This window comes from Callithrix jacchus, chromosome 5 (assembly GCF_049354715.1).
Source record: "Callithrix jacchus isolate 240 chromosome 5, calJac240_pri, whole genome shotgun sequence".
NCBI lineage: Eukaryota > Metazoa > Chordata > Mammalia > Primates > Cebidae > Callithrix > Callithrix jacchus.
In genome coordinates, this window is record NC_133506.1 from 66,536,583 (window position 1) to 66,562,098 (window position 25,516).

Genomic DNA, 25,516 nt, shown 5'->3' on the forward strand with positions numbered 1-25,516 from the left:
ACCACCACACCCAGCTAATTTTTTCTATGTTTAGTAGAGACGGGGTTTCACCATGTTGGCCAGAATGGTCTTGATCTCCCGTCCTCGTGATCCGCCCACCTTGGCCTCCCAAAGTGCTGGAATTACAGGCGTGAGCCACCGCAACCAGCTTAAAACCACCCTTTTCTCACTGCACTGCAGATGGGCATATGACCCAGGCAGAGTCAGCTGGAACACCGTATTCGCTTTCACTGAACTGAGCTCATGACGTGAGGAGAGACTGTGACTTCTGCTAGAGTTTTGGCCAAGATGCACCTTAGTTGTTCTGACCTTGCTAATCCAGATGTAAGAGTGCTTCCCTGGGCATGAAGCCAACACAGAAAAACAAGACTCAAAAGATGGAGGCTGGGAGAGGTGGCTCACACATATCATCCAGCACTTTGGGAGGCAGAGGCGGGTGGATCATAGGTCAGGAGTTCGAGAGCAGCCTCACCAACATGGTTAAACCCCTGTCTCTAGTGAAAATACAAAAATTAGCCAGGCATGGTGGTGGGTGCCTGTAATCCCAGCTGCTGGGGAGGCTCAGGTAGGCGAATCACTTGAACCCAGGAGGCAGAGGTTGCAGTGAGCTGAGATTGCACTACTGCACTCCAGTCTGGTGGCAGAACGAGACTCCATCTTTTTTTTTTTTTTTTGAGTCGGAGTTTCACTCTTGTTTACCCAGGCTGGAGTGCAATGGCACGGTCTCGGCTCACCGCAACCTCCACCTCCTGGGTTCAGGCAATTCTCCTGCCTCAGCCTGCTGAGTAGCTAGGATTACAGGCACGCGCCACCATGCCCAGCTAATTTTTTTGTATTTTTAGTAGAGACGGGGTTTCACCACGTTGACCAGGATGGTCTCGATCTCTTGACCTCGTGATCCACCCGCCTCGGCCTCCCAAGTGCTGGGATTACAGGCTTGAGCCACCACGCCCAGCCCTCGGACTCCATCTTAAAACAAAAAGGGCCAGCTGAGTGGCTTGTAATTCCAGCACTTTGGGAGGCGGAGAAGGCAGACCACCTAAGGTTGGATGTTTGAGACCAGCCTGACCAACATGGAGAAACCCTGTCTCTGCTAAAAATACAAAAAAATTAGCTGAGTGTGATGGCGGATGCCTGTAATCCTAGCTACTCGGGACGCTGAGGCAGGAGAATCGCTTGAACCTAAGAGGTGGAGGCTGCAGTGAGCTGAGATCCTGCTGCTGCACTCCAGCCTGGGTGACAGAGCAAGGCTCGGGGTCGGGGGGCCAGGCGCGGTGGCTAACGTCTATAATCCCAGCACTTTGGGGAGTCCGAGGCAGGTGGATCATGAGGTCAAGAGATCAAGACCATCCTGATCAACATGGTGAAACCCTGTCTCTACCAAAAATACAAAAAATTAGCTGGGTGTGGTGGTGCATGCCTGTAACCCCAGCCTCTCAGGAGGCTGAGGCAGGAGAATTGCTTGAACCCAGGAGGCGGAGGTTGTGGTTAGCCGAGATTGAGCCATTGCACTCCAGCCTGGGTAACAAGAGCAAAACTCCGTCTCAAAAAAAAAAAAAAAAAAGGAAAGGAAAAGATTATGCAGTCTCGTATTTTCATTTTGCAGGGAATTGAAGGAACTGAAGCCTAGAGAGGCTTAGTGACTTCTCCAAGCACACTCAGTGGGTTCATCACACAGCCAGCATGGAAATCCAGGTCTTTGCTTTGGTTCAGGGCTCCTTCCTATACACTTATTTTGCCTCTTTCTTTATAGAAAGGCTGCGGGGTGGAGAAATTTCAAGGTAGAAAGGTAGGAGTCAGCTGACAGCTAAACATTCATCAAGTCAGATAAATTGCCTCTGAAGTGATATTTGTAAGTCAAGGTGTTTCAGTTTAAAGCCAGACTCCTGTTCGTCAAGTATTGATTTCTGCACTTTTCAGGAATAACTGTGGAGGGCAGAGGTTCATTTCAGCTTTACTCTGTAGACATGAACATCACTTAGCTTGGTACTGTGGAACATATTCTTTCCTTGCTTCTAATTTGACAGAAGCCAAGACACCTCTTCCACGCCTTTTGCAGGACCTGGACAGGGAGTGAGCTTTTTATTATTTAATTTATATTTTTTAGACAAAGTCTCACTCTGTCGCCAGGCTGGAGTGCAGTGACGCAATCTTGGCTCACTGCAACAGCCAACTCCTGGGTTCAAGCAATTCTGCCTCAGCCTCCTGAGTAGCTGTGTTTATAGGTGCGCCACCATGCCCAGCTAATTTTTATTTTTTAGTAGAGACGGGGTTTCACCATGTTGGCCGGGATGGTCTCGATCTCCTGACCTTGTGATCCACCTGTCTCGGCCTCCCAAAGTGCTGGGATTACAGGTGTGAGCCACAGAGATGAGGATACAAGCCATGCAGGCTTTGGAAGTAGAATAGTAGGCCTTCCAGGAGAATCTCTGGAAAGGGCTCCCTGAGTACCCACCCCGCTAGAAAGAGACCCTGGAGTTGCGTCTGACATTCCAGAGAGAGTAAATAATTTATTTCTTTTAAAAAAAAAAATAGAGATGGGGTTTCCCCATGTTGGTCAGGCTGGTCTCGAGCTCCCAACCTCAGGTGATTGATCTGCCTCGGCTTCCCAAAGTTCTGGGATTACAGGAGTGAGCCACTGCGCCTGGCCTTCTTTTTTTCCTTGTTAAGTTTTTTTTTTTGAGGTGGAGTTTTGCTTTTGTTGCCTAGGCTGGAATGCATTGCCACAATCTCAGCCCACTGCAACCTCCGCCTCCCAGGTTCCAGCAATTCCCCTGCCTCCGCTTCTGGAGTAGCTGGGATTACAGGCGCCTGCTAACATGCACAGTTAATTTTTTTTTTTTTTTTTTTTTTGTATTTTTAGTAGTGACAGGGTTTCACCATGTTGGTCAGTTAGTAGTGACGGTTTCACCATGTTGGTCAGGCTGGTCTCGAACTTCCGACCTCAGGTGATCCATCTGCCTCAGCCTTCCAAAGTGCTAGGATTACAGGCATGAGCCACCTTGCCCGGCCTTCTTTTTTTTCTTAAGTGTTTTTTCTTCTTTTTTTTCAGGAGAGAGCTGGAGTATGTTGTTTTGTTTTGTTTTGTTTTTTTGAGATGGAGTTTTACTTTTGTTCCCAGGTTAGACTGCAATGGCGTGATCTCAGCTTACCGCAACCTCCAGCTCCCGGGTTCCAGCAATTCCCCTGCCTCAGCTTCCTGAGTAGCTGGGATTACAGGTGCCTGCCACCATGCACAGTTTTTTTTGTTGTTGTTGTTGTTTTTTTTGTATTTTTAGTAGTGACAGAGTTTCACCATGTTGGCCAGGCTGGTCTTGAACTCCTGACCTCAGGTGATCCACCTGCCTTGGCCTCCCAAAGTGCTGGGATTACAGGCGTGAACCATGTGCCCAGCCCATAAATAATTTCTTTAGCGTAAGCTTTGCCCCCTCACTCTGGCCTTCCAGTGTGTGCCCTTAAGAAGACTCCTTCATCTCCTCAACCTTCACTTGGTTGGCATTGCTAACCCTGGGGCCTGAGAGGCTGGCATGGCAGCTCTCTCTGCCCCAGGTCCTAGGTTGGGGCCAGCGAGAAGACAGCAGAGAAGGCTGCAGAACTGGAGAGCCACAGATTTCTGCTGCACCGACACAGGCCAGCCCCGCTACCGAGCTCTTCACTTGCTCCCTCAGCAGCTTGTGAAAACATTGTTCTCTGAAACTCCTGCCCTTCCTTCCCAGCCCCAACTGTGTGGAATCCAAATATTTCCACCTTGACAGCAAACGAGTGGAGTGCTGGGGAAATGGGGGAGATGAGGGAGGGAAACAGGGGAACAGTCTAGGGTGGCTGCAGCAGTATTTCCTCAAAATATATTCAATCTAAAAATTCATATGAGGCTGGTTGTGGTGGCTCACACCTGTAATCCCAGCACTTTGGGAGGCTGAGGTGGGTGGATCACCAGACGTCAAGAGTTCGAGACCAGCTGGGTCAACATGGCAAAATTCTGTCTCTACCAAAAACACAAAAATTAGCTGGGCATGGTGGCAGGCTCCTGTAATCCCAGCTATTAGGGAGGCTGAGGCAGGAGAATCACTTGAACCTAGGAGGCAGTGGTTGCAGTGAGCAAAGATCATGCCACTGTACTCCAGCCTGAGTGACAGAGTGAGACTCTGTCTCAAAAAAAGAAAGAAAGAAAAAAATCACATGAACTTTGCATTCTGCTTCAAAATCTATATCTGTTTAAAATAAAATACTGGCCAGTCTCGGTGACTCACACCTGTAATCCTATCACTTTGGGAGGCCAAGGCAGGCAGATCACGGGGTCAGGAGTTCAAAACCAGCCTAGCGAAGATGGTGAAAATCCGTCTCTTCTAAAAGTACAAAAATTAGTCCAGTGTACTGGCAGGCAACTAATCCCAGCTACTTGGGAGGCTGAGGCAGGAGAATTGCTTAAACCCAGGAGGCAGAGGTTGCAGTAAGCTGAGATCACACCACTGCACTGCAGCCTGGGTGACAGAGTAAGACTGTGTCTCAAAATAAATAAACTAAATACTATAAATAACTAATAAAAAAAGATAAAAATAAATAAACTAAGATAAATAAAATAAAATACTGGCCAGTCGCAGTGGCTCATGCCTGTAATCCCAACACTTTGGGAGGTCAAGGCAGGAAGATCACTTAAGTCTAGAAAGTTGAGAGCAGCCTGGGAAACATAGTGAGAGCCCCATCTCTATAAATAAAAATATTAGCCAGGCATGTAGTCCCAGCTACTTGGGAGGGCGAGGTGGGAGGATTACTTGAGGGCATGAGTTTGAGACCAGCCAGGGTAACATAGTGAGACCCTGTCTCTAAAAGCAATTTTTAAAAATAACCCTCCAGAGGTAGAGGCAGGAGAATCTGGGTGGCAGAGGTTGCAGTGAGCCGAGATTGCATCATTGCACGCGAATCCGGGTGACAGAGTGAGATTATCTCAAAAAAAAAAAAGGCTGGGCACGATGGCGTACACCTTTAATCCCAGCACTTTTGGAGGCCGACCTCAGCGGATCTCCTGAGGTTAAGAGTTAGACCAGCCTGGACAACATGGTGAAACCCCGTCTCTACTAAAAATATAAACATTAGCCTGGTGTGGTGGCAGGCGCTGGTAATTCCAGCTACTCGAGAGGCTGAGGCAGGAGAATCACTTGAACCTGGGAGGTAGAGGTTGCAGTGAGCCAAGATTGTACCACTGCACTCCAGCTTGGGTAACAGATGAAGACTCCAACTCAAAAAAAAAAAAAAAAAGGGGCGTGGTGGCTCACGCCTGTAATCCCAGCACTTTGGGAGGCTGAGGTGGGTTGATCACGAGGTCAAGAGATCCAGACCATCCTGGTCAACATAGTGAAACTCCGTCTCTACTAAAAATACAAAAATTAGCTGGGCATGGTGGCGCGTGCCTGTAATCCCAGCTACTCGGGAGGCTGAGGCAGGAGAATTGCTTGAACCCAGGAGGCGGAGGTTGCGGTGAGACGAGATCGCACCATTGCACTCCAGCCTGAGTAACAAGAGCGAAACTCTGTCTCAAAAAAAAAAAAAAAGTCCAAGCACGGTGGCTCATACCTGTAATCCCAGCACTTTGGGAGGCCGAGGTGGGTGGATCATCTGAGGTTGGGAGTTTGAGACCAGCCTGACCAACATGGAGAAACCCCGTCTTATTAAAAAAACAAAAAGGCCTTGCACAGTGCTGCATATCTACAGTCCTAGCTTCTCAGGAGACTCAGGCAGGAGGGTCGCTCAGCCTCCTGGAGTTGGAGGCTACAGTCATAGTGTGTCCTGCACTCCAGCCTGGGCAACAGTGAAGTCTCTCTCACACACATACAAAATTAAAAAGATAAGATAGTACACCATTTGAAATAAAATTACAATACTTGGTTTTTCAAAAACTTTACAAAATGTCAAGTGAAACTGTCAATTTTATGATTTAAGGAAGATGTCCCATTTTATTCCGTGGCTCTAAGTATCACTGGCACAGTTCACTTTTCTTTATTCTCTCTCTCTCTCTTTTTTTTTTAAATAGAGTCTAGCTCTGTCACTCAGGCTGGAGTGCAGTGGCACAATCTCAGCTCACTACAGCCTCTGCCTCCTGATTTCAAGGAATTCTCCCACCTCAACCTGAGTAGCTGGGATTACAGGCCCAAGGCACCATGCCGGATTTTTTTTTTTTTAAGTACAGACTGGGTTTCACCACACTGGGCAGGCTGGCCTTGAACTCCTGGCCTCAAGTGGAACTCCTGGATTACAGGTGTGAACCACCATGTCCAGACTTTATTCTCTTTTTAATAAATATTTATAGACTGGGCGAGATGGCTTATGTCTGTAATTTCAGCACTTTGGGAGGCTGAAGTCGGGGGATCACGAGGTCAAGATTGAGACCATCTTGACCAACATGGTCAAACTCCATCTCTACCAAAAATACAAAAATTAGCTGGGCATGGTGGCACACGCCTGTAATCCCAGCTACCTGGGGGCTGAGGCAGGAGAATCACTTGAACCCAGGAAGCGGAGGTTGCGGTGAATCGAGATCACACCCCTGCCCTCCAGCCTGGAGACAAAGTGAGACTCTGGCTAAAAAAAAATTTATATATATACATACACACATATATATGTATATATACACACACACACACATGTATATATATGTATATATATATATGAAGGTCCTACTACATGCCAAGCACAGACTATGAGATATAATAGTGAGTCAATGAACCAGAGCCCAGGCATCAGAGAGCCTGCAGTCAGGACTTTGCTAGAGAGTGGGAAATTGGGAAAGTAAGAGTCAGGTCATCCATGGCTGGGTGCGGTAGTCCATGCCTCTAATCCCAGCACTTGGGGAGGCAGAGGCAGGTGGATCACCTGAGATCAGGAGTTTGAGACCAGTCTGACTAACATGGAGAAACCCGGTCTCCACTAAAAATGTAAAATTAACCCGGGTGTGGTGGTGCACACCTATAATCCCAGCTACTCGAGAGGCTGAGTCAGGAGAATTGCTTGAACTTGGGAGGTGGAGGTTGTGGTGAGCTGAGATCGTGCCATTGCACTCCAGCCTGGGCAACAAGAATAAAACTCCATCTAAAAAAAATGACTTTGGTTTCTCAATACCACACTGGAAACTAAAAGGCATAGGAGGAAAGCCACCAAAAATTTGAAGGAAAATTATTTCCAAGTAGAATCTGATACCCAGCCAAACTATCAATCAAATGTGAGTGTTGAAAATAAAGGTACTGGCCGGGCGCAGTGGCTCACACCTGTAATCCTAGTACTTTGGGAGGCCAAGGTGGGTGGATCACTTGAGGTCAGGAGTTCAAGACCAGCCTGGCCATCATGGTGAAACTCCATCTTTAAAAAAAGCAAAATTAATTTTTTTAATTAAAAAAGAAAAGAAAGATATTATTAGACATACAATGTCTCCAACAAATTTATCTTCCATGCACCCTTCCCAGAAAGCTACCAGAAGATACACTTCACCAAAACGAGGGAATTCACCAGAGAAGGAAGTCATGGATACAGAAAACAGGGAATTCAACACAGGCAAGAAGAAAGGGACTTCCCAGGAAGATGAGGAAGGGGAGTTTTAGGAAGAGAATGTACACCAAGCAGAGGAGAAAATATACATACTACTGCAGATTAGGAGAATCTGGAAATACTTTTTTGAGGGATGAAGGTGAAATCAATAGACCTCTTTAAGTATTTGAACTTTTATTTTTTATTTTTTTTAATTTTCTTTTGAGACAGAGTTTCGCTCTTGTTACCCAGGCTGGAGTGCAATGGTGCAATCTCGGCTCACCACAACCTCTGCCTCCTGGGTTCAGGCAATTCTCCTGCCTCAGCCTCCTGAGTAGCTGGGATTACAGGCATGCACCACCACGCCCAGCTAATTTTTTGTATTTTTAGTAGAGACAGGGTTTCACCATGTTGACCAGGATGGTCTGGATCTCTTGACCTCGTGATCCACCCGCCTCAGCCTCCCAAAGTGCTGGAATTACAGGCTTGAGCCATCACGCCCGGCTGTATTTGAACATTTAAAAAGGATTAATCAGATGGGTGCGGTGGCTCATGCCTATAATCCCAGCACTTTGGGAGGCCGAGGTGAGAGGTGGGTGGATAATTTGAGGCCTGGAGTTCAAGACTAGCCTAGCCAACATGGGGAAACCCTGTTTCTATTAAAAATACAAAACTTAGCCTGGCATGGTGGCTGGCACCTGTAATCCCAGCTACTCGGGAGGCTGAGGCAGGAGAATCCCTTGAACCCAGGAGACAGAGGCTGCAGTGAGCTGAGATCACACCACTGCACTCCAGCCTAGGAAATAGAGTGAGACTCTAACTCAAAAAACAGACAGACAAACAAAAACACTGATGCTTGAAACAGAGGCCGAGCTGATGCCCTGATGCCTGAAACAGAGTAGGTGCTGTATAAGGATGAGCTGTGGCCAGGAGCATGGCTCATGCCTGTAATCCCAGAACTTTAGGAGGCTGAGCTGGGCAGATTGCCTGAGGTCAGGAGTTCAAGATCATCCTGATCAACGTGGAGAAACCCCGTCTCTACTAAATATATAAAATTAGCCAGGAGTGGTGGCACATGCCTGTAATCCCGCTACTAGGGAGGCTGAGGCAGGAGAATCGTTTGAACCTGGGAGGCAGAGGTTGCAGTGAGTCGAAATTGCACCATTGCACCCCAGCCTGGGCAACAGGGTAAGACTCTATCTCAAAAAAAAAAAAAAAAAAAGGGAGGCCGGGCGCAGTGGCTCACACCTATAATCCCAGCACTTTGGGAGGCCAAGGCAGGTGGATCATGAGGTCAAGAGATCGAGACCATCCTGTTCAACATGGTGAAATCCCATCTCTACTAAAAATTCAAAAATTAGCTGGGCGTGGTGGCGTGTGCCTGTAGTCCCAGCTACTCGGGAGGCTGAGGCAGGAGAATTGCTTGAACCCGGGAGAAGGAGGTTGCGGTGAGCTGAGATCGTGCCTCATCTAATTGCACTCCAGCCTGGGTAACAAGAGTGAAACTCCGTCTCAAAAAAAAAAAAAAAGGGAGAAGTCGAGAAGCTGCAATACAAGCCTATTACTCAGAAACAGCATGCCAAACATGGAAATAAACATGTGGAAATACGACTTGAAAATGAATGCCAAATAATCAGGAAAAATGGGTAAAAGTGGTTTATTTTCTTTCTTTCTTTTTTAAGACGGAACCTCACTCTGTCGCCCAGGCTGGAGTGCAATGGCTTGATCTTGGCTCACTGCAACTTCCATCTCCCGTGTTCAAGTAATTTTCCTGCCTCATCCTCCCAAGTAGTCAGGATTATAGGCGCCTGCCACCATACCCAGCTATTTTTTGTATTTTTAGTAGAGACAGGGTTTCATCATGTTGGTCAGGCTGGTCTCGAACTCCTAACGTCAGGTGATCCACCCACCCTTGACCTCCCAAATTGCTGGGATTACCACAGGGCCCTGTCTAAAACCACTTTCGTCTGTGGGCCTCTCCCAACTTCTCCAGCTGTTCCTCCCTGGCTTTTTCCCGGCCTTCTCCTATCTCTCTGACTGTGTGTGTCTCTGGCCTTCCTCAGACACACTTTTTGATCTGCTTTCCCTTTACTCCTTCTTCAGTGACCGGAGTCCTCATGCCTGTGGTATCACCATTGGTCTGATAACTAAGCCTCTTGCCTGAGTTCCTGGACTACCATTTGTGTATTTCTTGCCCAAGGACACCTTCGTTTGTATGAACCACAGTCACCTCTAAGTTCTGGGTTTTATTTATTTATTTATTTATTTATTTATTTATTTATTTATTTATTTTATGAGACAGAGTCTAGCTCTGTTGCCCAGACTGGAGTGCAATGGCACGATCTCAGCTCACTGCAACCTCCACCTCCTGGTGCAAACAATTCTCCTGCCTCAGCCTCCCAAGTAGCTGGGATTACAGGCTCCTGCCACTATACCCCACTAATTTTTGTATTTTCAACAGAGATGGAATTTCACCACGTGGTTCAGGCTGGTCTTGAAGTACTGACCTCAGGTGATCCCAATCCCAATGTGCTGGGATTACAGGCATGAACCACCATGTCCAGCCATGGAGTGCAAATTTTATCTCAATAATGATGTTTTGAATATAGTACAGACAGTTCTTGTGAACCGTTCACTCAGCTTGAGACCTTTTTTTTTTTGGAGAGAGAGTCTCATTAGGTCACCCAGGCTGGAGTGCAATACAGCGATCTTGGCTCACTGCAACCTTCACCTTCTGTTGCAAGTGATTCTTGTGTCTCAGCCTCCCAAGCAGCTGGGATTCCAGGCATGCACCACTATGCCCTACTAATTTTTGTATTTTAGTAGAGATGGGATTTCACCATGGTGGTCAGGCTGGTCTTGAATTCCTGACCTCAGATGACCCATCTGCTTCAGCCTTCCGAAGTGCTGGGATGACAGGCGTGAGCTTCCACACCTGGCTGAGAACTTCTTACATAACCATAGTGCAACAATCAAACCAGGAAATTGACACTGGCACAATGCTCTTTTTTTTGAGAAGGAGTTTTGCTCTTGTCACCCAGGCTGGAGTGCAGTGGCGCGATCTTGGCTCACTGCAACCTCCACCTCACAGATTCAAGTGATTCTCCTGCCTTAGCCTCCTAAGTAGCTGGGATTACAGGCACGTGGCACCATGCCTAGCTAATTTTTGTATTCTTGGTAGACATGGGGTTTCACCATGTTGGGCAGGCTGGTCTCAAACACATGATCTCAGGTGATCCACCCACCTCAACCTCCAAAGTGCTGGGATTACAGGAGTGAGCCACTGCGCCCAGCCTGCAACACTCTTAATGAAACTACAGACCATATTAGGATTTCACCAGGGCTTAGAGCAATGTCTGGCAGGTGGTAACTTCACTACAATGATGGTGATGAAAATGATAACGGTGATGTTGGACTTTCTAGCACAGCCAGATTGATCTGCTGCCTATTTTCAGAGAACACCATGTTAGTTTCTTTATTTTATTTTATTTTTTGAGACAGAGTCTTACTCTGTCTGAAGTGCAGGGGCTTGATCCCTGCTCACTGCAACCTCCGCCTACCAGGTTCAAGTGATTCTCCTGCCTCAGCCTCTCCAGTAGCTGAGATTACAGGCATGTGCCACCATGCCTGGCTAATTTTGTATTTTTAGTAGAGATGGGGTTTCTCCATGTTGGTCAGGCTGGTCTCGAGCTCCTGACCTCAGGTGATCTGCCTGCCTCAGTCTCCCAAAGTGCTGGGATTACAGGCATGAGGCATGGTGCCCAGCAGTTTCTATTTTTAAACTCTTTTTTGGCCAGGCATGGTGGCTCACGCCTGAAATTCCAGCACTTTGGGAGGCCGAGGTGGGCAGATCACTTGAGCTCAGGAGTTCGAGATCAGCCTGGCTAACATGGTGAAACCTCATCTCTACTAAAAATACAAAAATAGCTGGGTGTGGTGGCAGGTGTCTGTAGTCCCAACTACTAGGGAGGCTGAGGCAGGAGAATTGCTTGAACCCAGGAGGCAGAGGTTGCAGTGAGCCGAGATTGCAACACTGCACTCCAGCCTGGGCAACAGAGCCAGACTCCACCTCAAAAAACAAACAAACCAAAAAACCCAAAAAACCCCCCTTTTTTCTTTGAAATTGGTCTTGCTCTGCCATCCAGGCTGGAGTGCAGTGGTGCCCTCAGCATCCTCCCACCTCAGCCTCCCGAATAGCTGGGACTACAGGCACATGCCACTCTGCCTGGCTAATGTTTTTATTAATTATAGAGATGGGGGTCTCAGTATGTTGTCCAGGCTGGTCTCAGACTCATGGGCTCCAGCAGTTCTCTCGCCTCTGCCTCCCAGCGTGCTGGGATCACAGGTGTGAGCCACAGTGTTCAGCCTCTTTCCCAACTCATTCTAGTGGCTTTCCCACCTGGAATTCCCTTTTTCCTTCCTATCCGTTTACCTCTATGAAATCCTCCACATCATCCATCTCCATCAAATCTTTCACAATTCTCCTCTGTCTTCTTTGACTGTAGGGACTTTAGAACACCCAGCCCTCGGGCCAGGCACAGTGGCTCACACCTGTAATCCCAGCACTTTGGGAGGCCAAGGCAGGAGGATTTCATGAGGTTAGGAGTTTCAGACCAGTGTGGCCAAGATGGAGAAACCCTGTCTCTACCAAAAGTACAAAATTTAGCTGGCAGTAGTGGTGCATGCCTGTAATCCAGCCACTCAGGAGGCCGAGGCAGGAGACTGGCTTGAGCTTGGGAGGTGGAGGCTGCGGTGAACTGAGATTGTGCCACTGCACTCCAGTCTGGGCAACAGAGTGAGACCCTTTCTCAAAAAGAAAAAGAATATTGTTTTAAAATTTTTACCATTCTCTCATGCTTGTAATCCCAGCACTTTGGGAGGCTGAGGAGGGTGGATCATCTGAGGTCAGGAATTTGGCGGGGGCGGGGGGAGCTCATGGCCCTGCAGCCTTGTCAGGCTCAGTCCCCTCACAATTAAAAAAAAAAAAAGAAAGAAAAGGAATTTGAGACCGGCCTGGCCAATATAATGAAACCCTGTCTCACTAAAACACAAAAATTAATGGAGCATAGGTTGGGTACAGTGGCTCACACCTGTAATCCCAGCACTTTGTGAGGCTGAGGCGGGCGGATCATGAGGTCAAGAGATCAAGACCATCCTGGCCAATCTGGCAAAACCCCATCTCTACTAAAAACACAAAAATTAGCTGGGCGTGGTGGCCCGTGCCTGTGATCCCAGCTACTTGGGAGGCTGAGGCAGGAGAATTGCTTGAACCTGGGAGGCAGAGGTTGCAGTGAGCACTACACTCCAGCCTGAGCAATAGAGCGAGACTCCATCTCAAACAAACAAAAAAAATTAGTGGGGCATAGCGGCGCATGCCTATCATTTTAGCTACTTAGGGGGCTGAGACCTAAGAATCACTTGCACCAGGATGTGAAGGTTGCAGTGAGCCAAGATAACGCTATTGCACTCCAGCGTGGGTGACAAAAAATGGTAAAAAACATTGACATCTCTTGCATTTTGTTCTAATTATTTCATTTTGATTTCTAAATTCTCAACTAGATTGAGGGGCTGTACAGGTTACAATTCCTCTGCATCCTCCACAATAAACTTGGTGGGAATTTCAGATTTTTTTTTGAGACAGAGTACAGTGGTGTGATCTCGGCTTACTGCAACCTCTACCTCCAGGATTCAAGCGATTCTCCTGCCTCAGCCTCCTGAGTAGCTGGGACTACAGGTATGAACCACCATGCCCAGCTATTTTTGGATTTTTAGTAGAGATAAGGTTTCACCATGTTGGCCAGGCTGGCCTCACCATGTTGGCCATGTTGACCAGGCTGGCCATCAAACTCCTGATCTCAAGTGATCCGTTTGCCTCGGCCTCCCAAAGTGCTGGGAATACAGGAGTGAGCCACCATGCCCAACCCTTCGTGGGAATTTCAAACAAACTTATCAGTTGACTAATAATCAAAGTTGTTTGCTGTGAGTGGTGGCTCACACCTGTAATCCCAACACTTTTGAGAAGCCGAGGTGGGAGGATGGTTTGAAGCCAGGAACTTGACCAGTCTGGATACATAGCAAGACCCTATCTCTGCAAAACAATTCTTTTTTTTAACAATTTTTTAATTAGCTGGGTATGGTGGTGCACACCTGTAGTCCCAGCTACTCAGGAGGCTGAGGTGGGAGGATCGCCTGGTCCTGGGAAGTCCAGGCTTTAGTGAACTATGATTCCAGCCTGAATGCTGGTCTCCCAGCAGAGCAAGAACCTATATTAAAAAATAAAAATAGGCTGGGCGCTGTGGCTCACACCTATAATCCCAGGACTTTGGGAGGCCGAGGCAGGCAGACCAAGAGGTCAGTAGTCTGAGACCAGCCTGACCAACATGGTGAAACCTCATCTCTACTAAAAATACAAAAATTAGCCGGATGTGGTGGCATGCACCTGTAATTCCAGCTACTTGGAAGGCTGAGGCAGGAAAATCGCTTGAACCCGGGAGGTGGAGGTTGCAGTGAGCTGAGATCGCGCCACTGCACTCTAGCCCGGGCGAAAGAGCCTGACTGTGTCTCAAAACTAAAAAAACGAAAAAAACCCACAAAAATAAATAAATAAACAAAAGTATTTTATAGGGTGTCCACTATTCACTCCATAGTGTAACCATTGCCAGAGAGAAAGGAATGGAGAGGGAACGGGGACAGACAACTGCCAATGGAGTTTCCCACAGCCTCTATTTTTTTTTTGAGACAGAGTCCCACTCCGTCGCCCAAGCTAGAGTGCAGTGGCCCCATCTCAGCTCACTGCAATCCCTGTCTCCCGGGTTCAAGCGATTCTCCTCCCTAAGCCTCCCAAGTAGCTGGGACCCGCACGACCATACCCAGCTAACTTTTCTATATATTTTTTTAGTAGAAGTTGGTTTCACTATGTTAGCCAGGCTGGTCTTGAATTCCTGACCTCATGATCCGCCTGCTTCATCCTCCCAAAGTGTTGGTATTACCGGCATGAGCCACCGCACCTGGCCCCACAGCCTCTTTCATGTTTCTAGGTTTGCTAACTACTCCCTGACTTCACAGGCAGTGTTAAATGCCCTGCCCGCAAACTCCTACCATACTATTATATATTATAAAAGTCTTGATTTTTTTTTTTCCTCAAGACAGTCTCGCTCTGTTGCCCAGGCCAGAGTGCAGTGGCACGATCTCGGCTCATGGCAACCACTGCTTCCCAGGTTCAAGGAATTCTTGTGCCTCAGCCTCCAGAGCAGCTGGGATTACAGGCATGTGCCACCACCCTTGGTTAATTTTCTTTTGTTTTATTTTTTGTTTTTTGAGGCAGAGTTTCGCTCTTGTTACCCATGCTGGATACAACAGCGCGATCTCCGCTCACGGCAACCCCCGCCTTCTGGGTTCAGGCAATTCTTCTGCCTCAGCCTCATGAGTAGCTGGGATTACAGGCACACGCCACTATGTCCAGCTGATTTTTTTGTATTTTTAGTAGAGACGGGGTTTCACCATGTTGACCAGGATGGTCTTGATCTGTTGACCTCGTGATCCACACCCCTTGGCCTCCCAAAGTGCTGGGATTACAGGCTTGAGCCACCGTGCCCGGACTTTTTTTTTTTTTTTTCTTTGAGATGGAGTCTTGCTCTGTTGCCAGGCTGGAGTGCAGTGGCGCAATCTCGGCTCACTGCAACCCCCGCCTCCTGGGTTGAAGCGATTCTTCTGCCTCAGCCTCCCGAGTAGCTGGGACCACAGGTGCGTGTCACCACATCTGGCTAATTTTTTTGTATTTTTAGTAGAGACTGGGATTCACCATGTTGGCCAGGATGGTCTCAGTCTCTTGACCTCGTGATCTGCCCACCTCGGCTTCCCAAAGTGCTGGGATTACAGGCGTGAGCCATCGCGCCCGGCGAATTTTTATATTTTTGGTAGAGACAGGGTTTTGCCATATTGACCAGGGTGGTCTCAACTCCTGATCTCTTTTTATTTTATTTTATTTATTTATTTATTTTGAGACGGAGTTTTGCTGTTGTTGCCCAGACCAGAATGCAATGGCACGATCTCGGCTCACCACAACCTCCGCCTTCTGGGTTCAAGCAATTCTCCTGCCTCAGCCTCCCGAGTAGCTGGGACTACAGGCACGCACCACCATGCCCAGCTAATTTTTGTATTTTTAGTAGATAGGGGTTTCACCATGTTGACCAGGATGATCTCAATATCTTAACCTCGTGATCCACCCACCTCAGCCTCCCAAAGTGCTGGGATTATAGGTGTGAGCCACCGCGCCCGGCCCTATTTATTTATTTACTTATTATTTTTTAGAGACGGTTTCTCCATGTTGGTCGGACTGGTCTCGAACTCCTGACCTCAGGTGATCCTCCCTCCTTGGCCTCTTAAAGTGCTGGGATTACAGGCGTGAACCACCGCCCCCGGCCTCGAACTCCCGGTTTCAAATGATCCACCCGCCTCAGTCTCCCAAAGTGCTAGGAGGACAGGCGTGAGCCACAGCGCCCGGGTGAAGTCTTGGTTCCTGTCTGCCTTTCTGCTCCCCCGTGAACGCCACTGGTTGTCTTTTTCCCTGCTGTGTCCAGCCCTTGGTACACAGGGGGCACTCAATAAAGAATGGTTGAATGAATGAACGCATGAACAAATGACTGTCCTGGAGCTAGCACTGCATTTCATGTCCACATTTATGAAAACAGACATCGTGCAGTGTGCAGTCTTGGCACAGTTATTAAAATCCTGTGGACTTTGGTCTCTCGCAGTCCGACGCCAGAAGCCTATCACACACACTGAGGGCTGCCGGGCGCCAGAAACAGCCTGGCAAACGCAGGAGGCGGGGCTTCACTCCGACCGCACCCCCTTGCGTTCAAGCTTTTCCGCCTGTAAGCCCGCCCCCTCGGCGCAGTATATAAACTCTAACTGGTCATCTCACTAATCCATCTGAGCATCTCGGCGCCGATTGGATCAACTGCTGAACTGGGGTTGCGCACTTCCTAGCGCTGGGATCGCGGAGCGGACGCAGGCTGGCCGCCATTGCGCTGTGGGGAAAGCGTTCCCCTGTGTGAGGGGCTGTGGGGTGCGTGGCAGGCGTTTAAGGCCGGGCTGCGGGAGGCGCGGTCGGGTCGGGCGGGGTGACCGGAGGGGATAGGCCGGGCCGGAGTGGATGCACTCGTAGTATGGCGGGAGTGTAGGCCGGGGGTCCCGGGCGCGTTTTTGCGGCGTTTCTTGTGGGCCCGGGCCTGTTGCTCCTTAATTTTTCTCTCCCGCCGCTCCGCAGATTCTCCGGGATGGCTGGAGTATTTCCTTACCGAGGGCCGGGTAACCCGGTGCCCGGCCCACTCGCCCCGCTGCCGGACTACATGTCGGAGGAGAAACTGCAGGAGAAAGGTGAGGCGAGACTAGAGCGGGGCGCGGGCAGGGTGCGCTCCCAGGCGGGGTGGGACTCCCCCCCGCGTTTGGGCAGCTCATTAGGTGTCAGCTCCCTAGATGCCCCTTTGAATTTTTTATCTAGTCAAGTCATTTTAAGCGCGTGTTATTTGCAGGCGTTGATCCAGCGGGGATACAATAGTGATGGAGACAAAATTCCTGTCCTGGGGTTCAAATTATTGTCTGTGGGAGACAATTATCCTGCGGGAGAGAGGGAGAGAGAATGAAAAGACCTTGAAGATCTGTTATAAAAATGTTAGGCCGGGTGCGGTGGCTGACTCCTCTAATCCCAGCACTTTGGGAGGCCGAGGTGGGTGGATCACCTGAGGTCACGAGTTCGAGACCAGCCTGGTCAACATGGCGAAACCCCGTCTCTACCAAAACCACAAAAATCAGCCAGCTGTGGTGGCGCGTGTCTGTAATGCCAGCTACTCCGGAGGCTGAGGCACAACAATCGCTTGAACCTGGCAGGGGGAGGTTGCAGTGAGTGACATCCTGCCACTGTACTCCAGCCTGGGCAACAGAGCAAAACAACTTCTCAAGATAAATAAATAGTGTCAGCTAGTGATAAATGTGATGAAGGGAGAAATAGAGTAAAATGGTAAGGGAATTGGCAAGGAGTGCTTCTTCCTGCCGGATGCCTGCTTCTCCCTCACATACACTGACAGAAACTTACCTTAGGGCAAGGGGTGAAGATGATTAGGTTGAGGGTGTGCAGTCCTTTAAACTGAGGTGCCTTTGTAGCTCGAAAATGGCAGCAATTGCAGGCCAAGCGCTATGCAGAAAAGCGGAAGTTTGGGTTTGTGGATGCCCAGAAGGAAGACATGCCCCCAGAACATGTCAGGAAGATCATTCGAGACCATGGAGACATGACCAACAGGAAGTTCCGCCATGACAAAAGGGTTTACTTGGGGTAAGGAACACCTTGAAACAATTTCACTTGGAGTTTGGCCCTTTTGCCTTCTCCCTGTCCCAGTTTGCATCCTTGGATAGATGTGCTGTCATTTGGAGTAGGACTCTGCTTTGACAACTCATCTTGGTGGATATGAGAAAGGAGAAAACCAGTAGGATTCTCTGATAATTTCTGCATCTTCCACTTATGCAGTCTTTCTCCCTTCTCTTCCTGATTTGGGCCTGGTGCTTTCATTTGTCCTGTTATTGCTGTTGTAAAACACTCCTGTCATTGAACTGGCTGAAGCCCAGAGTGGGATACTATGTACAGTGGCCGCCAGACACTACTCAGGGACCTGAATTCTGTGTTCGGGGTATTTAACTTCAGAGGTATCCCTACTCCTGATTTTCTGAGGCTCTAAACTGGATGAGTACAGGTACAGATGTCTTAATAGATCCTTGTTCTATTTGGACACAAAAATGTTTACTGTGTAATTAACTGGAAGATTTGTTTATTTAAAAAAAAAAGTACTTTTTTTTTGAGAACTGTGCTGGGTGCTGGGGATCTAGGAGTGAGTAGACAGTACCAGTCTCCGCCTTTGTGCAGTGTGTGGTCTAGTGGCATGACAGACAGGTGACAACTAGTTATAGTGAAGCATGGTGAATGTTTTTTTATTCTTGTGAGAAGATGCGGAGAGAATAGAATTTGAGACAGCCTCAAAGCTGTCTTCGGAGGGACAGCCGTTGATTTAGGGGAGCTGAGACCAGCATTGCAGGACTGTGAAGTTTAAGAAGAGTGTTAACCAGATGAAGTTGGAAAGGCAGAGGCAGGGTTTCTGGTTATGAAGAGCCTGTATGCTAAGCTTGGGCATTTGGATTGTAAGGTAGCATTTACTGCGGAACATGAACTCGTGGCTTCTCTGCAGGGGACAGGCAGCAGAATACCATGTCATTTCTGATAGCCTTGTCTTTTTCTGATACGGCAGTGCCCTGAAGTACATGCCCCATGCGGTCCTCAAGCTTCTGGAGAACATGCCTATGCCTTGGGAGCAGATCCGGGACGTGCCTGTGCTGTACCACATCACTGGAGCCATTTCTTTCGTCAATGAGATTCCCTGGGTCATCGAACCTGTCTACATCTCCCAGTGGGGGTGAGAAGACTGAACTAGGGTGTGCGGTGGTGGCGGTGGCTGGGAGGCAGTGGGTGAATGGTTATGTGACGTTCTTGCCTTCAGGTCAATGTGGATTATGATGCGTCGAGAAAAGAGAGATAGGAGGCATTTCAAGAGGATGCGTTTTCCCCCTTTTGATGATGAGGAGCCGCCCTTGGACTATGCTGACAACATCCTAGATGTTGAGCCCTTGGAGGCCATTCAGCTGGAGCTGGACCCCGAGGAGGATGCCCCTGTGTTGGACTGGTTCTATGACCACCAGCCATTAAGGGACAGCAGGAAGTGAGTGCCAGATGGAGATGCTGCTCCTGAGAGGAGCTGTGGAAACCCAGAAGGAGTCCTGGGAGATGAGTAGGCGGTGTGGTTTGTCTAGCTGCTTGCTTGATGTGGGCCTTTCTTTTTTTACCCTAGGTATGTAAATGGCTCCACTTACCAGCGCTGGCAGTTCACACTGCCTATGATGTCAACTCTCTACCGCCTGGCTAATCAACTCCTGACAGACTTGGTGGATGACAACTACTTCTACCTGTTTGATCTGAAGGCCTTCTTCACGTCCAAGGCACTCAATATGGCCATTCCTGGAGGTCCCAAATTTGAACCTCTTGTTCGAGACATTAACCTACAGTAAGTTGGACAGATTAGGGATTTTAGGCATTTTGAGTTGAGTGAAATGTAATCTTCATCCTTAAAGTCCTGATATAACTTCCAAATCAGTCTGTTTGCACCAGGCACAGTGGCTCATGCTGTAATCCCAGCACTTTGGGAGGTTGAGGCGGGAGGACTGCTTGAGCCCAGAAGTTTGAGACCAGCCTGGGCAACATGGCAAAACATTAGCTCTGTCTCTACCAAACGTTAGTTGGGTGTGGTGGTGCTCGCAGCTTCCCGTAGTCTCAGTTATTTGGGAGGCTGACCTGGGAGGACTGTTTGAGCCCAGGAGGTCACAGCTGCATGAGCCGTGATTATGCTGTCGCATTCCAGCATGGGTGACAAGAGTGAGACTCTGTCTCAAAAAACAAACAAAAATAGTCTGTTTATTCTCAATTTTGTACCCTAGGGATGAAGACTGGAATGAATTCAATGATATTAACAAGATTATCATCCGGCAGCCTATCCGCACTGAATATAAGATTGCTTTTCCTTATTTGTACAACAATCTCCCACACCATGTCCACCTCACCTGGTAAGAGACCTGGAGCATCACAGCTGGAAAGGAAGGCTGGTGTTTAGGTTGGGCCAGGGCAGGGAAACTTTGGCTGACTCTTCCTTTCGTTTTAGGTACCATACGCCCAATGTCGTGTTCATCAAAACTGAGGACCCTGATTTGCCAGCTTTCTACTTTGATCCTTTGATTAACCCCATCTCCCACAGGCACTCTGTCAAGGTGAGAGGAAGGGAGGGACACTTGCCCTCAGCTTTTCTAGGAGCAATGGCCTGAGGTTGGCTGAAGTGTTACTAGATAATTTATTTTTTATTTTATTTTTTAAAATAAAGATGGGGTTTCACCATATTGGTCAGGCCGGTCTTGAACTCCTGACCTCAGATGATCCGCCCGCCTTGGCCGCCAAAGTGCTTGGATTATAAATGTGAGCCACCATGCCCAGCCAGTGTTACTAGATAAATACTCAGGTGGAGGGAGACATGTTTTCCGTCTTGCTAAGTCTTCCCCTTGAGCTATAAGCTAATTTGAGAATTTAGCATTTGCCTAAAACATGTCGTTGATATAATCCTGGTTTCTGTGATTATCTTTCTGAACTTGATGGTTCTCCTCTTGGGTGCTGTAGATAATCTGACCCGGTGGGTCTCTTTTGTATGTGTTTGTTTTAGTCTTTATAGTGAGATGTACCATACAGGTTACCCATTTCAAGTGTGTAATTTGATGATTTTTAGGTTATTCTCATAGTTGTCTCAGTTGTCACCACATGCAATTTGAGAATATTTTTATTACCCCAAAAAGAAACTTAGCGGTTTCTCTCCATTTCTCCCCAACTTTCTCATGCAACCACTGATCTACTTCCTGTTTATAGATTTGCCAGTTCTGCACGTTTTATATAATGGAATGGAATGAAACCGTACACTGTGTAGTCTCTGGCGCTGGGCTTCTTAAGCTTCCTATGATGTTTTCAATGTCCATCTGTGTTCTGTAGTGTCCAAGCCCCGTGTTTGGAGCTTGGGTGGGAGATGATGCAGTATTGACCTCCGGTGATGTGGGGTCCTTAGGAGGCTTTCTGGTGGTGAGCCAGTGGAGGTGTGAGAAGTGAGGCTTGCTTCCTGGTGCCCTGTGCTCCCTCGGTTACCTTGGCATGGGCACTTTAGGGCTGCTTTTGTCGGGCAACCCAGTTTCCATGGCAGATGTGGGCTTCGTGCTTGGCCCCAGAGAATTTCATCTCAAGTCTGTGCCTCGTGCAGCAGGAGATAAACCCTTAGGGGGATTCCTTTCCTTTTGCAGAGCCAGGAACCGTTGCCGGATGATGATGAGGAATTTGAGCTCCCAGAGTTTGTGGAGCCCTTCCTGAAGGACACACCCCTCTATACTGACAACACGGCCAACGGCATTGCCCTGCTCTGGGCCCCACGGCCCTTCAACCTACGCTCTGGTCGCACCCGCCGGGCCCTGGACATACCCCTTGTCAAGAACTGGTAAGGCTCCTTCCTGGGGCAGGAGGAATGGTAGGGGATGTACAGGAGGAAAGGCTCCACCTAGGTGGGCATGTAGCCTTTTTTAAAATTCTTTTTTTTTTCCATAAAACTGGTAGACAACCCAAGGCTTTTGTAGCTATTAGCGGAGTGGCTGGAAGAAGAGATGGGCAAACTCTTGTGGGCTGATTTTTCCAGGTATCGGGAGCACTGTCCAGCTGGGCAGCCTGTGAAAGTGAGGGTCTCCTACCAGAAGCTGCTGAAGTACTACGTGCTGAATGCCCTGAAGCACCGGCCCCCTAAGGCCCAAAAGAAGAGGTAAGGTGCCCAGCCAGAGGCCCTGCTTAGCCTTCTGTTCTGGAGATCATCAGTGGCTGACTCTCACTCTCCATGTTCCCACGTCAGGTATCTGTTCCGCTCCTTCAAAGCCACCAAATTCTTTCAGTCCACAAAGCTGGACTGGGTGGAGGTTGGGCTACAGGTTTGCCGCCAGGGCTACAACATGCTCAACCTTCTCATTCACCGTAAAAACCTCAACTACCTGCACCTGGACTACAACTTTAATCTGAAGCCTGTGAAAACGCTCACCACCAAGGTGCCTGCATTGGAGCTTTGGGGTCTCCTGGGCCTGAGGGTGGACAGCTGCCTCTGCTCTGGCTTCCTATGGAGGCGTACGTCCAGGTGGGACCATTGCTTATTCATGTTCTCTCTGTGTTTTGCATCTTCTCCAGGAAAGAAAGAAATCTCGTTTCGGAAATGCTTTCCATCTGTGTCGGGAGGTTCTGCGGTTGACTAAGCTGGTTGTGGATAGTCATGTGCAGTACCGGCTGGGCAATGTGGATGCCTTCCAGGTGAGGCTAGGTATTCCCAACCCCCACCCAGGTGAGGAGGCTGGATGAAGCCTGTGCTTACCATGGGGCTGCTTTAAGCTCCAAGTCTCACAGGGCACTTGTGTTGCAGCTGGCAGATGGATTGCAGTATATATTTGCCCATGTTGGGCAGTTGACGGGCATGTATCGATACAAATACAAGCTGATGCGACAGATTCGCATGTGCAAGGACCTGAAGCATCTCATCTATTATCGCTTCAACACGGTGAGGCCCTGATCTTACTTACTGACTTTGACTTTTTTTTTTTTTTTTTTGAGACAGAGTTTTACTCTGTTGCCCAGGTTGGAGAACAATGGCATGTTACGATCTCGGCTCATTGCAACCTGGGCCTCCTGGGCTCAAGCAGTTCTCCTGCCTCAGCCTCCCAAGTAGCTAGGATTATAGGTGCCCACCACCACACCTGGCTAATTTTTTTTTTTTTTTTGAGACTGAGTCTTGCTCCGTTGCCTAGGCTGGAGTGCAGTGTCACTGATCTCATCTCACTGCAACCTCCACCTCCTGAGTTCAAGTGATTTTCCTGCCTCAGTCTCCTGAGTAGCTGGGATTGTAGGCGTGTGCCACCATGCCTGGATAATTTTTGTATTTTTAGTAGAGACTTGGTTTAACTATGTTGGCCAGTCTAGTCTCAAACTCCTGACCTCATCATCCACCCACATTGGACTCCCAAAGTGCTGATATTACAGGCATGAGCCACTGTGCCTGTCCTTACCGACTGACTTTCTCAGATCTTTTTTCATTTATACAATTAGACTGGCTCTTTCTGGGGACCTATTTGGAGAGCAGCTGTGAGTGTCTTCTTACTGCTCCTTTAAATTCATATGGGAGAACTTAGTTCCTGGTTTTTGCCTTAAGGTTTCTCATTTACCTTCTTGTTTTAGATGTTGAGGTCCCAGAGTTTTTCTTTTTTCCCTTCTACTGCCATACCCGTGTTCCCCTTTATGTATATATATATTGATGCCCCACCTCTGCCCAGGTTTCTGTTGTTCTTTAAATGTGTTGCTGATTTGTGTTCTGAACTTCTGCTTGGCTCCTAGGGCCCTGTAGGGAAGGGTCCTGGCTGTGGCTTCTGGGCTGCTGGTTGGCGAGTCTGGCTGTTTTTCATGCGTGGCATTACGCCTTTATTGGAGCGATGGCTGGGCAACCTCCTGGCCCGGCAGTTTGAAGGTGAGTGGTTTTCTCTCTGTCCACCTTCTCCTGTTACTGTTTCAAAGGTAGCTTGTGTGTTTCTGCTCTGTCCCCTGCCCTAGTTCCCTGCTCTTGTGTGAGCACCCCTTTCTACTGGATTGCCTTTAGATCCAATTCTCAAATGACCTAGTATTCTATATCTTGGGCTTCCTTCTGGGGCCTTGAGAAGCAGTCATGCATTTGCATGAGAGTGGAGATTCCTCAGAAGCATACTTGTGAATGTTTAAGGCAGCTCGTCTTTTTGGGTATGCTGGGCACATGGACGCTTTGTTAATACCTAATTTGATTGTAACCATAATGAGTGAGGGGCATGAAGGTAGAGACCCTTACTAAAAGCAAGGAATCTTGCTTGTAATCACCACGGGACACTCTACTTCTAGGTCGACACTCAAAGGGGGTGGCGAAGACAGTAACAAAGCAGCGAGTGGAGTCGCATTTTGACCTGGAGCTTCGGGCAGCTGTGATGCATGATATTCTGGACATGATGCCTGAGGGAATCAAACAGAACAAGGCCCGGACGATCCTGCAGCACCTCAGCGAAGCCTGGCGCTGCTGGAAAGCCAACATTCCTTGGAAGGTGAGTGTGTCTCTCTTTTCTCGGAGGCGTAAATTACCATTTTTTGTTTTTTTTTTTCTCCTTGAGGTGGAGTCTTGCTCTGTCACCTGGGCTGGAGTGCAGTGGTAGTAGAGACGGGGTTTCTCCGTGTTGGCCAGGCTGGTCTCAAACTCTTGACCTCATGATCTGCCTGCCTGGGCCTCCTCAAGTGTTAGGATTACAGGCGCACCCGGCCTCATCCATCTTTAGGTTGCGATCACCACTTCGGGAATCAATAGGGGGCTAATTGGCTCCCGTCTCTTTTCTTTTCCCTTTTAGAGAGGGACTTGCTGTGGTGCCTAGGCTGGCCTCAGATTCCTGAGCTTGTGATCCTCCTCAGCCTCCTGAGGAGCCAGGTCACAGAAGTGTGCCACAGTACCTGGCTTGATGGTGTTTTTTGGACTTTCAGGTCCCTGGGTTGCCGACGCCCATAGAGAATATGATCCTTCGGTACGTGAAGGCCAAGGCTGACTGGTGGACCAACACTGCCCACTACAACCGCGAGCGGATTCGCCGAGGGGCCACTGTGGACAAGACTGTTTGTAAAAAGAACCTGGGCCGCCTCACGCGGCTCTACCTGAAGGCAGAACAGGAGCGGCAGCACAACTACCTGAAGGTGGGGCAGAGGAGGCTGGGCTGGTATGAGTGGTGGGGAGTACACGGGAGCGAGAACTGCAGCCTTGTGACTAGACCTTGTCCGGGGGATGGGGCTGTAGTGGAGGCTGACTTCATGTCCCCCTTGCAGGACGGGCCTTACATCACGGCAGAGGAGGCAGTGGCAGTGTACACCACCACCGTGCATTGGCTGGAAAGCCGTAGGTTCTCCCCGATCCCATTCCCCCCACTCTCCTATAAGCATGACACCAAGTTACTCATCTTGGCATTGGAGCGGCTCAAGGAAGCTTATAGGTGAGTAGCAGGGTAGATAGGTTCCTGCTGGGAAGGGACAGCAGGGAGTGGGCTCCTCATCAGAGTCCAAAGAAAGAAGGTGTAGCCCGCTCTTTTCTGGGTTGACTTCCTCTTGGTTTTCACATTCACCTTTCCCATTGCTTTCACGTCAGTGTGAAGTCTCGGTTAAACCAGTCTCAGAGGGAGGAGCTAGGTCTGATTGAGCAAGCCTACGATAACCCCCACGAGGCTCTGTCCCGCATCAAGCGTCACCTCCTCACACAGAGAGCCTTCAAAGAAGTGAGTGAGCTGCTATCCAAGTTTTCTT

At 48.7% G+C, this 25,516-nt stretch overlaps 1 protein-coding gene across 2 annotated transcripts in view; it reads left to right on the top strand.

Annotated features, from left to right (window-relative positions):
• The first annotated feature begins 16,515 nt into the window (after positions 1-16,515).
• Positions 16,516-25,516, top strand: part of PRPF8 (pre-mRNA processing factor 8) — a 32,427-nt gene continuing 23,426 nt past the window's right edge. Inside the window, exons 1-18 of one of the 2 annotated variants that reach the window (XM_008996376.5) lie at positions 16,516-16,582; positions 16,784-16,893; positions 17,677-17,845; positions 18,810-18,974; positions 19,059-19,277; positions 19,407-19,619; positions 20,050-20,175; positions 20,271-20,376; positions 21,442-21,632; positions 21,828-21,947; positions 22,035-22,224; positions 22,361-22,480; positions 22,590-22,724; positions 23,555-23,684; positions 24,086-24,282; positions 24,710-24,916; positions 25,046-25,209; positions 25,362-25,488. In XM_008996376.5, the coding sequence (XP_008994624.1) occupies positions 16,794-16,893; positions 17,677-17,845; positions 18,810-18,974; positions 19,059-19,277; positions 19,407-19,619; positions 20,050-20,175; positions 20,271-20,376; positions 21,442-21,632; positions 21,828-21,947; positions 22,035-22,224; positions 22,361-22,480; positions 22,590-22,724; positions 23,555-23,684; positions 24,086-24,282; positions 24,710-24,916; positions 25,046-25,209; positions 25,362-25,488 (2,679 nt within the window). In that variant the 5' untranslated portion in view covers positions 16,516-16,582; positions 16,784-16,793. The remainder of the gene's footprint in view (positions 16,583-16,783; positions 16,894-17,676; positions 17,846-18,809; positions 18,975-19,058; positions 19,278-19,406; positions 19,620-20,049; positions 20,176-20,270; positions 20,377-21,441; positions 21,633-21,827; positions 21,948-22,034; positions 22,225-22,360; positions 22,481-22,589; positions 22,725-23,554; positions 23,685-24,085; positions 24,283-24,709; positions 24,917-25,045; positions 25,210-25,361; positions 25,489-25,516) is intronic. The other variant, XM_078372474.1, reaches the window with a different exon arrangement.